Source organism: Symphalangus syndactylus, chromosome 10, assembly GCF_028878055.3.
Source record: "Symphalangus syndactylus isolate Jambi chromosome 10, NHGRI_mSymSyn1-v2.1_pri, whole genome shotgun sequence".
Taxonomy (NCBI): Eukaryota; Metazoa; Chordata; class Mammalia; order Primates; family Hylobatidae; genus Symphalangus; species Symphalangus syndactylus.
The window spans coordinates 49,661,129-49,673,669 of NC_072432.2; the positions used below are offsets into that span (position 1 = coordinate 49,661,129).

At 44.4% G+C, this 12,541-nt stretch overlaps 1 protein-coding gene and 1 long non-coding RNA gene across 3 annotated transcripts in view; one reads left to right on the plus strand and one right to left on the minus strand.

Annotated features, from left to right (window-relative positions):
* The window catches only part of HERC5 (HECT and RLD domain containing E3 ubiquitin protein ligase 5), a 50,213-nt gene extending 46,064 nt beyond the window's left edge, over positions 1-4,149 (minus strand). Inside the window, exons 1-3 of one of the 2 annotated variants that reach the window (XM_055297024.2) lie at positions 3,435-4,149; positions 1,525-1,648; positions 800-876 (exon numbers count right to left, since the gene is read on the minus strand). In XM_055297024.2, the coding sequence (XP_055152999.2) occupies positions 800-876; positions 1,525-1,648; positions 3,435-4,149 (916 nt within the window). The remainder of the gene's footprint in view (positions 1-799; positions 877-1,524; positions 1,649-3,434) is intronic. The other variant, XM_055297025.2, reaches the window with a different exon arrangement.
* An 81-nt stretch (positions 4,150-4,230) lies between these two features.
* The window catches only part of LOC129492138 (uncharacterized), a 44,296-nt gene continuing 35,985 nt past the window's right edge, over positions 4,231-12,541 (plus strand). Inside the window, exons 1-2 of the long non-coding RNA XR_008660744.2 lie at positions 4,231-5,759; positions 12,152-12,259. This is a non-coding gene — a long non-coding RNA (uncharacterized lncRNA). The remainder of the gene's footprint in view (positions 5,760-12,151; positions 12,260-12,541) is intronic.

Sequence of the window (12,541 nt, forward strand, 5' to 3'; positions counted from 1 at the left end):
ACTCATGCTGTAGTGCAGTGGCACGATCATGGCTCACTGCAGCCTCAAACTCCTGGGCTCAAGGGATCCTCCGGCCTCACCCTCCCAAGTAGCTGGGACTACAGGTGCAAGCCACCATGCCCAGCTAATTTTTAAGTTTTTTTTGTAAAGATGAAGTCTCCCCATGTTGTCCAGGCTGGTCTTAAACTCCTGGCTACAAGTGATCCTCCCACCTCAGCCTCCCAAAGTGCTGGGATTACAGGCATTAGCCACCAAGCCTGGCCTCACAATCAAATTTCTTTAGGAAATAATTCATATTCACTGCTTCCATTTCCCACCATGACAGCGTCTGATAGAAAATGGGAAATACTACAGGGCTAGGGAGATCCTTGAATTCAAAAAGCAATGTTAAAACATATCAGAGGCCTGCAACCTGGCCATGAAAGGGGATTCTGAGCCGGAAGAGTGGAAGTTGGAAAAGTATTAGGAAAAGGGAAGCAGTTTCTGGAAAAGGGTAGCCCCAGGCCTGGACCAGATGTAGAGAAAACAGTTTTGATTATTCAGAAAATTTTCACTGTTTCGTACTTGAAAAATAAAAACATAAAACCAAATTTAGGAATAGTAATTATGGAAACCTGAACATTTTACAGATCCAAGAATTCTCTCATTATGTATTTGCTTTAAGAATAGTACTCAGAAGCAAATCAAATTCAAAACTGTATTTCTGTCCTGTTACAAGTGAAATACAGACATTCTACTGGCTTCACATATACACACATGTATTACTTCCACAAAACTATTAATATTACAGAAAAATTACCTTTTGAGAGTGCAAGAGAATGATAATCTCCACATGTGATCTGAATTATTTTTTTTTCTTGTAAAATGCTTTCAAACCTGATAAAGGAAAATACATTTTGTGTTAATCACCATAATGAAAGTTACAACATGGATTTGAGAACTATTAATAGTATTTAATTAAAAATGAAGCTCAAGAAAAAACTTTCAATTTACTGCATCACATTCAGTACATCTAAAATTATTTTTAAAATACTATATGTTTTAATTAGTGGTTTAAGAAAAAATATGCATTACATAATTATAATAAAATATTATTATGCAAACAATAATTCTATGATGCAGGAATAAATGCAAGGTGAAAATGAGTTCTAATTCATATAATCTACTAGGGAAAACTCTCACAAATTATTTCATGATAATGTGTATTTTTTCTAGGTTAAAAACTTTTATTTCCAGAAATTTAACTTATAGGATTATTGTGAGGATCAAATGAGTTAATGAATGTGAGAGTCCAATTTAGGGCTAGGCAGACTATTTAATAATTTCCTTTAAATGCCAAAACAACACATGATATCTGCCCTGGGGGACGTAAGGACTTTACTGGTCAGTTCAGAATTTATTATTTACTTAAGATGCTACTATGTAAAGCAGGGGACAAGAATCAGATATGGTAACATTTTCCTACAAAAATTTTATTGTCTTTTGATTAAAATTAATTTTTAATAAAAGAAAAAAGTTCCCTACCTTAGATGTTTCATGCTATAGTTGTCATACTCAAATGGTTTTCCATCTGATGAGAGAATCAGCATGTGCTCTGCTCCTTGGTCCACGGAATGTATCTTCATGTTTTTTCCTAATTTAATGCATTCTACAGAGCAAATCCAACCAGGAACTATCATCACTTTGATTATTACCCACTGTATTACTAACTTCATTATAATACACTTAAAACATCTGGGAAAAATTTCAACTAGACCAGCTTTGACTTACCATGAACTTCTCTTAAGAAAATTCAGGTAGGCAAAGCAAATCAGGAATGACAATTGTCCTAACATAGATCTTTTTTAATTAGAAAAAACATTGATGTATACTTTGTTGTAAATGGAACATACCCTTAAAATATCCAATTAAATATCTGCTTTTAGGTTCTTGTTATATTAAGTGAAGACAAAATTTGAAATGACAAAGATGAAAAGGTCTATAAGAACATATAACTTTAGGACAACATAACTCATTTCAAGAATAGTGTATTCTGAAACACATTCCTTTCTCCCAAAAATCAAATAACAGTAATAAACACTTCCCAACAGTTCCCAATAGAAGCCAATGCCTATATTCTTAAAAGGAAGGATTATGTTTGGGGGACTATCTTTAAAGAGGATGCTGTTGAAAACATTTTTCATTGGCATTAGTGCACATTTGGCCCTTTCTAAAGTTAAGAGATTTTAAACTGTCCACTAGTAAAAATGTACTCCTAATTTGTTCACAAAAATTAAACTAGGATAGTTTTGGGACCTTGTTTCATCTTCAGTTCTAATGAAATAGAATCTATTCATGTAAAAATCTCAAAGCACAAACCATATTACAAATGCTAGGGGAACCAACATAGTTTGGTAATAAGAAATGGCCCAGCAGACTAACGGTTTCTTTTAAAGAGTCTCAGCATTTCAAATCAGTTGAAAAAAAGTATTAAGAAATGGTATTGGGACATCGGCTAAGCATTTGGAAAAGCAAATAAATCTAGCTCCTTCCTACCTCAGTACTTAAATTCCAAGCGTACGAAAAATTTTTACTTAAAAAAAAAAAACCTTAAAATTACTATAAAGATGAGTACATTTTTAAAAACACTGGGAGTGTGGATAGCTGTCCAACCTAACATAAAATCCATAAGCTTCCTTTACAGACAAAAAAATTGATAGACTACCCCCAAAAAAATGCACAATAAAAAACAACATCCACAAAAGGCAAAGTGAGAAAAATATTACAACATGTACGACGGGCGAAAGGCTATTCTTATTCAATATTCAAATACCTCTTCCATACAAATATGAAAAAGATTTAACAACTCAAATTTTTAAAAGCCAGGCAAAGATAAACAGGCAGTTTACCAAAAAGGAATGCAAACGTCCAGTAGTTAAACGCAAAATAAACTCGCAGCAAGATACCAATTTCTTCATTCCACAGATGGGCAAAATTTTAAAGAACGCGGGCAATTATTTCCCCCACTTCGATGAGAATGTGGGAGAAGGGCAACTGAAGGCCAAGGTAAAATCTCATCACTGAGAATGGCTCCCAAAGTTAGAGCAGTGACTACTTTCTCAAAACCAGATAGTGGGAGATGCGGCGGGCGGGGGACGGGCGTACAAACTTGAACAGAAACCTATGAGAAAGCCAGACTGGCTACAAGTATGAAGCACGCTGCTCGCATGCCCCGCACCGGCCACTTTGCTGAGTGGAGGCTCCGCTGGTCGCCAGCATCCCGCTCACCCCGCGCCTGACACGGACCGGGATAAAAGAGAGCTCAGGTGCGCCGTCCGCGGAACGACCCGAGCCAGGCGCGCGTCTGCGACCTTCTGGGCTCTCCTCCCTCAGGCGCGGACCCCCGGCTGCCCGCCCCTCACAGCCCTCAGCCCTCACACACCAGCCTCACTCACTCGGCGTCCGGGCGCCGCCGCTCCCGGGGAGCAGCTGGTGAACCTGGACGACCGCCCCGCCGCGCTCTAAGACCGCGAGGCGCCCCGGCGAGCAGCAGATTTGGCGAGTCACCTCAGCCCTCCTGAGCAGCGCGCGGTGGAAGCCCGCGGCGCTGGGGAAGAGCCAGAGCTGCGCGCCTGGAGACTTCGCGGGCTGGGACGCGGCGGCCGCGCCCGCGGTCGAGCGCCCGTTGCGCCGCGACTTCCTCCGCGACCTCCGCTCCATCGCCGCTTTGCGGGGTCCCAGGCCCAGAGGCGAGAGAGAACGCGGTGTCCCGGGACTGAGCGCGCCCACTGCCTCAGGCGTCCCGCGGCAGAGCGGGAAACAGCTGCGCGCAGCTGCGTGGCGTCGGGGAACTGCAGCCTCCGCTACTGCGCCCCAGCCGGGACGCCACGCCCCCCACGTGCTGTTTGGGGGCGGGGCCTGCAGCTCGAGTGGGAAACGAAACAGAATGTTTGTTGTTGTTTTTAGGGGGCGGAATCGAAAAGGAAAAGGAAACTGTAATGAGAGTGACTTGGCAGGCGGCCAAAGGCAACAGGTCGTTGGCTGGGGTAAACGCCGGTGGGCTGGACTGAGAAAGTGTCCCCGGGCGGGCAGCGGCCACCTTAACTCCTGGACGGAATGGCTTTCGAGGAAACGCTGCAGTTCCACTAGGGGGCACCCTGACACACGCATTTCCAGAGGGAGGGATAAGGGAAGCCAAAGGTCGTTAAGCGTTGTGCGCTGCGGCTGGGCGCGGTGATTCACGCCTGTAATTCCAGCACTTTGGGAGGCCGAGGCGGGCGGATCACCAGGTCAGGTGATCGAGACCATTCTGGCTAACACGGTGAAACCCCATCTCTACTAAAAATACAAAAACAAAATTAGCCGGGCGTGGTGGCGGGCGCCTGTAGTCCCAGCTACTCGGGAGGCTGAGGCAGGAGAATGGCGTGAACCCAGGAGGCGGAGTTTGCAGTGAGCCGAGATTGCGCCACTGCACTCCAGCCTGGGCAACAGAGCGAGACTCCGTTAAAAAAAAAAAAAAAAAAAGAGAAGCATTGTGCGCCGGGCTCAAACCGGCATAAAACTGGGCAGAGCTATGTAGTCAGCCACCCCTCCCCCACCCCCACCCCCACCCCCACCCCCACCGCCTTCGCGCCCGCTCGGCTCCGCACTCCCGGATGCCTGGCAACAGTGATGTGCTTTAGACCTTTTTTAGAATGCGTACAAACGGAACCATATCTAAGTGATGTCTGGCTTTTTTAACTTAGCACAATGCTTTGAGATTCATACTATTGGGTTTAATTAGTAATTCCTTTGTGTTACTGCTGAATGGTAGTCTATCGTATGGGTATGCCACAGTTTATCCATTCACCAATTGATGGGCCCGTCGGTTGTAGGGAACAGGAGAAAACTTCCCCTTTGCCCTCTGAAGGGTCACCGAAAATCAACTGACAAGGCTGGGCCTGGGCTCCTGCCTGTAACCCCAGCCCTTTTTTAGGCCAAGAAAGGAGGATCTCTTCTTTGTGAAGTGTGTATTCAAATCTTTTGACCATTTATTTATTAGCTAGCTTGACTTTTTATCTAAGAGTTCTTTATATATTATATTTGAGTTCTTTGTATGTTTCATACCATGTTCTTTATTAGCTATACGTTTTGAAATGTTTTCTACCTGTCTGTGGCTTGCCTCTTCATTTTAAGTGTCTTTTGAAGCACTGAAGTTTTAAATTTTGATGTAATTTGTCCATTTTTTCTTTTACATAGTTCATATCTTTTTTTGTCCTACTTAAGACATTTTTGCTAAATTCAAGATTATAAGATTTCATCATTTGTTACCTTCTAGAAGTTTTATAATTGTTGGTCTTCATTATATTTAAAATGAATTATTCTTTATAGTATTGATAGATGCTGGAGGCAGATAAGGGAGGGTCCCTGGAGAATCTCTGACCTGCCCCACAAGCTTTTGTGCAGCTGAGGAAGCCTCCCCAGGGTCTTGTCTGGGCATGCCCACAAGGGACTTGGGGGCCCACCTGCACTGGGAGAGTGGGGTGCAGACAGAGGGAATTCAGCCTTATGCAGCAGGGAGGAGCAAGACATCTTCAGCTTGTGTGTGTTGGCCTGTTATTCAGTCTGCGAGCTGGGAGCCTGTTGGCAGGACCCTCCTTGTTTTTTTGCTGAGGGCTTTCTTTTAATAAATGCCACTCTTCACCTTTCAATGTGTTCACATGCCTAATTGTTCCTGGTCATGAGACAAGAACCTGGATTTTAGCTGAGCTAAGGAGCAAAAATTCCTGCGTCAGTATGAGGTAAGAATAAAGGTTCATTTTTTTCCTTATGGATTTCCAGTTGTTCCAGCTTGCCTGTCCCTATGGAATTGCCTTGGCATCTCTGTCAAAACTCAGTTGGCCGTATATTACAACCTCAGAGCCAGCCCAAACTGGCCCTACTCTGTTGATAACAAAATGGCCAGTTACCTTGTACATATAACAGAGCGAAAACTGCAAATCATGTAGACTGGGCATGTGCCATGGAAAAAGCTTTGACCTCTAACAATGAAACGGGAAAGGTTCCCTTGTCCCCTTCGTAGGGCATTCGGCAGTGGGAGTGGTTCGCTTCTTCAGTGCCCCACTGCTCACACCTCTAGGGGAGCATACAGACAGGCAGGTTGTGGGGCTCCGACCCCACCCCAGTGTCTAGGGGTGGATGTTTACTGCTCCTGAAGCACCAGTGGGCTGTGCTACTGTGTGCTTTTTTAGTTTTGCTGTCTATGGGCACTTGTGTTAACCAGCTCAATTAGACCCTCTACCTTGTCACAAGGACAGAGGGCTTTCTGTATCCCAGGTTCTTGCCTTGGTGTACCAGAAGAATTGGATCGCATGTGGGCTTGGAGAATGAGTGCAAGGTTCTATTGAGTGGAAGTAGCTCTCAGCAAATGGGGGAGCCAGAAGGGAGTTGGTTTTCCCCTGGAGTTGAGCCGCTCAGCCTCCCAGGCTGTCCTCCGACCGCCCTGGCCAAACTCTGCATTGTTCTGCTGACCCATGGCCTGCCAGTGCTAGTGCCTTTAGAATGGTACTTGCCGGCTGGGTGTGGTGGCTCACGCCTGTAATCTCAGCACTTTGGGAGGCCGAGGTGGGTGGATCACGAGGTCAGGAGATCGAGACCATCCTGGCTAACACGGTGAAACCCCATCTCTACTAAAAATACAAAAAATTAGCCGGGCGTGTTGGCGGGCGCCTGTAGTCCCAGCCACGAGGGAGGCTGAGGCAGGAGAATGGCGTGAACCCGGGAGGCGGAGCTTGCAGTGAGCAGAGATCGCGCCACTGCACTCCAGCCTGGAAGACAGTGAGACTCCGTCTCAAAAAAAAAAAAAAAAAAAAAGAATGGTACTTGCCACACGGTACCTACTATAAGTAATTATTCAATGAAAATGAATCCCTTAACATTCAGATTTTTCAAATAAATTATTCAGCAGTTTGCTAAAATAAAAACTCTAGAGATATTCCTGAATATAAAATATATATCTAGCAAGGTTAGGGATATAGGAAATGTTGCTTTACATAATATTGTTTTATTAAAAATATTATTCTTGGCTCACACCTGTAATCCCAGCACTTGGGAGGCAAGGCAGGAGAATTGCTTGAGCCCAGGATTTCAAGACCAGCCTGGGCAACATAGTGAGACCTTGTCTCTTAAAAAAAAATTATTCTTGATTCATCACTTTATTATTTATCCAAACATTTTTCAACTAATTCTTTTTTTTAAAATTGTAAATTGGCAATTTATAATTGTATACATTTATGGGGAACAAAGTGATCTTATAATTTATGAATAACAATGTGGAATAATTAAATCAAGCTAGTTCCCACATCCGTCACCTCAAATACTTAACAATTTTTGTGGTGAAAACATTTGAAATTTAATCTCTTCGGTATTTTGAAAAGTGCAGTACTATATTGTTAATTATATTTACCACACTGTGCAATCAAACTCAAAAAAAAAAGAATGAACACATTCATCTCGTCACCAGGTTAAGTGTTCTGATGGTGAGGTGTCCAGGTTCTTGGCACACTGAACAAAGAATTGAACAACACACATGAACAAGCGGTGAAGGAGTGAATTTATGAAAGTGGAAGACAGTGGGCCGGGCGTGGTGGCTCACGCCTGTAATCCCAGCACTTTGGGAGGCTGAGATGGGCAGATCACGAGGTCAGGAGATCAAGACCATCCTGGCTAACATAGTGAAACCCGGTCTCTACTAAAAATACAAAAAAATTAGCTGAGCATGGTGGCAGGCGCCTGTAGTCCCAGCTACTTGGGAGGCTGAGGCAGGAGAATGGCGTGAACCCGGGAGGCAGAGCTTGCAGTGAGCCGAGATCATGCCACTGCACTCCAACCTGGGCAACAGAGCCAGACTCCATATCAAAAAAAAAAAAAAAAAGAGAGTGGAAGACAGTGAAGGATCAAAGGCAAAAGTACATTCCACAGGGTGGGAGCAGGCTCAAGCAAGTGATTCAAGAGCCCTAGTAGCAAAGTCTTCTGGGGCTTCAGTACTGTTTAGAGGTTTCTTGGTTTCTTGTGGGTTACATCCTATGTAAATAAAGGACTGGCTTGTGACCAATTAGACACCAAGGTTAATTGGCCCATGGCCAATCCAAGACTGGTGTGGTTTGGTGCCTTATGCAAATGAAGGCCCTGGAATGGACCAGTCATTGGCCAGAGTGCAGGTTCCGCCTGTGGCCAATCAGAGCCTGATGTGGTTTGGCACCTTATGCAAATGAAGGTCCTGGAATGGACCAATCATAGGTCAGTGTGCAGACTCTTCAGCTCCAGGGAGTCTGTCCAAGTTATCCTTAGATTCCCTGTCTCTGGATCCTATTCTCCTGCCTTATTTTCCCCCTGAGAGACATGATCCCTAGAAATCTTTATGGGAGGCAGAGGGACTGATGGTCTTTTCTTCTGTAACCGCTTCCTGCTGATTTAGCACGCTGGCCTTATCTACTGGGGACCACAGAACTCTCGCCTTGCTTTGTCTTGTGGAGACAGGGTAACCTTTTGACAGCCAGAGGTGGTGCCTTTACCTGGCACTGGCTGGAAACCTTGTCGCACAATCATCTGAAACTAAATGGTTTCTAGGCAAGAGAAAATGAACTTGGTTAAAAGGTTTAGCAAACATGGTCCAAAGACCAGGGCCAGTATAACCATTAGCAATGGTCTGGCTAGGGGATGGAGCCATGACCCCCCACCCAGCAACCTTGACCAGGAGCCCCATGATTCTGACAGCTGTTGTATCCTAGCGGCCCGGTCAGCTAGTTTTCAGGTGGCATCCCTTACTATTCCTGATTGGTTGACATAGAAACGGCATTCTTCCTCTAGGAAAAGACATAAGCCTCCCTTCTCAGTGGTTATGAGGTCTAGTCCCCTTCTATTTTGCAAAGTGACCACTGCCAGGGAGCCTACTTGATTTTGTCTGATGACAATACTTTGAGCAATGTCATCCAAGATTTCCATGAAATCAACGGACAAACCTTGGTAGTAGGATAGGGAAGTTGCCAGCCCGTTAACTCCTGTTCCTATTCCTGCTGTTACTCCCAGCTCTACTAAAAGGGGTATGAGTTGGATGGCTTGCTTGTGTCTGGTGGTTGCAGTCAAAGGTATAGTGAGAGATTGGTTATTGGGAGCTATATTAATTTCAGGAGCTAAATAAACAAGTGTACAAGTTCCAGTCCAATTGGCAGGTAAACGTAAGTAGGAGCTGGTCCTGCACAGAAAAAATGCTCCCCGTTTTTCAAGACAGAAATTGTTTTCTATGGTGAACATATGGATTAGTTTGTTATTTTTGCTTTCCCAAGTAGTTAAGGTCCCTGCTAAGGTGGCCCCTGTTGATGACGGGAAGGGGCCTTGCAAAGTTGGGTTGCCCCAGTGGTTTTATTCTCCCAGTGGAGGTAGCTGCTCTTGGTGTCCACCAACAACCACCCGGGGGTATTTTCATATTGGGGAACCAAAAGACAGCTAGAGGTGAATTTCAGGGCTAATGCAGTCTTCCCAAGGAAAACTGTGGACACAGCTAGTGGGCTTCCCTTAACAGTACTTAGACCGAATATCTTTTAAGGTGCCCTTAACTAGGAATGGTTTCCATGAAAACCGTACAGGTTTTCTAAATCATGTAGTTTGGGTAATTGTGTAATTTACATGATTGTGTGAGGGATTAATCTCCAGAGTGTAGTTGCACTGATTACTCTTCAAGGTCCCCAGGACCTGACTGGACTTTTGGCTCCTTTTGACACAGAGTGTACCTGGAATTCTAGCTCTGTGTGTGTTGATATTGGGCCCCAGATGGGCTTTTCTGAGGATGTAACCCTAGAGAGGTTGCTCTGATAGGACTGCAGGAGGTTTACTGCTCGCCCTGTCATTGTAACCTTTGTCATGTCTGTAATTTGGTTGTATAAGTCATCAAAGTTTATTAGTTTGAAGAGAGTTCCTCCTTTGTAGGTAGGGTGGTAAGTCATTTTTTCAAGGGCCCAATATCGTGCTGGGACTGGGATAGCAGTGTACCTGGAGGAGTATGGGGATAAGCAAAGCCAACAATGTTTTTGCTAAGGCTAGGCTGGCAGCCAGGCACAGTGCCTCTAATCCCAGCACTTTGGGAGGCCTAGGCGAGCAGATCACTTGAGGTCAGGAGTTCAAGACCAGCCTGGCCAACATGGTGAAAGCCTGTCTACTAAAAAAAAACCCAAAAAAAAACCCAAAAAAACAAGACTGGGCTGGTGGTGTTTAGCAGCCTTTGTGTTAGATTCAAAGTTCTTAGTAAATACTGAGGGTCACCTAATGGTCAGAGGGTAAATCGAGGCCCTGCTGTAGAATTAAGCCAATTCCCAGTATGCATGATCCCAGTGTGTGTGGCCTATAGCAAATCATTGTGGGTATGAATGTACCTTTTTGTTATTTTGCTTCCTTTAAGTCCTATAGGATAGGATTCTACTAGGGCAGAGGAGATGATCCTACCCACTTGGGAAAAGGCAGTTTAATAATGTAAGAAAAACTAGTATTACCCCAACTACCACAACCACACAGAAAAGACACCAAGGAAAGTTAGTAGGCCTTTACTTATCTTTTGGCCATTCTTTTAAACAGGTACTTCAGGTCTTCCACAGGTTCACAGGTATAGTGGCTGGTGGGAGTTCCACATTCGGGGACCGGGAACTTCTGGTATGGCAGGCTTGACGTTGGAAAGATGTATCCAGTTATCTAACCCTAGTACTTTGACCGTGGAAGGTGTGGCCAGCACCGCTGAAAATGGTTCCTTCCGTTTGGGTTGTAGCTGTTGAGCAGATGATCCTTCTTTCCATGTTTTTACCAGTACCTTACCTCCTGGCCTAATTTTGGGTTGCTGGTTAGTTCCCAGTACAGGGAACCACTGGGTTCCAAACTTTTGTAAATCCTGCTGAAATTGTCCCAGGTTAATTAGGTATTTTACTAAACTGGTTGTTTCTGGATCAGGATTAGATCATTAGTTAAAAATGGCCTTGCATATAATATTTCATATGGGCTCATATTAATTTTTGCTTGAGGGGAATTACGGATCCTTAAGAGGGATGTGGGGAGCAAGTCGACCCAAGTCTCTGACATTTCGTGGCACAGTTTAACTAATGCCGATTTTAGAGTTTGATTAGCCTTTTCTACTTTCCTGGAGGATGGAGGCCTCCATGCTGAATGTGAATTTGATCCTGAAGGCCTTAGCAACCCCTTGAGTTATTTGGGAGACAAAAGATAAGCTGTTATTTTGAAGGCTCTGGGGTAGCCCAAACCAAGGGATTATTTCTCTTTCTTTTTCTTTTTTTTTTTTTTTTTTGAGACAGAGCCTCACTCTGTTGCCCAGGCTGGAGTGCAGTGTGCTCAGCTCACTGCAGCCTCCACCTCCTTGTTTCAAGCGATTCCTGTGCCTCAGCCTCCTGAGTAGCTGGGATTACAGGCATGCACCATCATGCCCAGATAATTTTTTTTTTTTTTCGTAGAGACAGGGTTTTGCCATGTTGCCCAGGCTGGGCTTGAACTTCTGGCTCAGTGATCTGCCTGTCTCAGCTTTCCAAGGTATTGGGATTACAGGTGTGAGACATCATCCCTGGCCAGATTATTTCTTTTGAGAGAATTTTCACTGCTTCATTGGCCTTTTCTGTTCTGGTAGGCTAAGCTTCAACCCAGCTAATAAAGGTTTCTATCAGTACTAGTAAAAACTTGAATCCTTTACAGGCTGGCATATGGGTAAAGTCCAATTGCCAGTCTTCCCCTGGGTAAGTTCCCCCTCGTTGGATTGGCTCTATTAAAGGAGGCACTTTGTTTCCTGGGTTGTTTAATGCATACAGTGAGCAGGCTTGACAGACCTGTTTGGCCATGGAAGCTAGGTTGGATCCAGTGAAGAGCTTGTTTGCCATGGCCAAAGTTGTGTCTCTTCCCACATGGAAAGAGTTATGCAGGGCTTTTATGATTTTCCATTGGGCTGCTTGGGGAAGATTTATTTTTGATCCCTTATACCACCAAGATCCCTGTTTCATTCCTCCTTGTTGTCTTAGTAGCTGTTCTTCCTGTGAGGTGTACTCAGGTTCCATTGGGGGGTCATAAAAAAGGAGTAGTGCTAAAACTTGTTGAGACTGTACCTTGAGGGCTGATGCCTTGAATTCCTTTTTGTTCCCTTGTGCTATAGGAGTTGGATTCTTTTGGTGCCCTTTGCAATGAATAATGGCTATGGCCTCTGGCAAGTGTTGTCTGCAATAGCTGAAGAATCCCATGTTTTATGGGGGAGTGCTTGCTGGTAAGTAGTCCCCTTTCCAAATTGTAGCATGAGCATGAACCACAAGAAATGCATACTTAGAATCTGTATAGATGTTAGCTTTCTTTCCTTGTCCCAACTTTTTTTTTTTTTTTTTTTTGAGACAGAGTTTTGCTCTGTCACCCAGGCTGGAGTGCAGTGATACGATCTCAGCTCACTGAAACCTCTGCCTTCCAGGTTCAAGCAATTCTCCTGCCTCAGCCTCCCAAGTAGCTGGGACTACAGGCACACACCACCACTCCTGGATAATTTTTGTATTTCCAG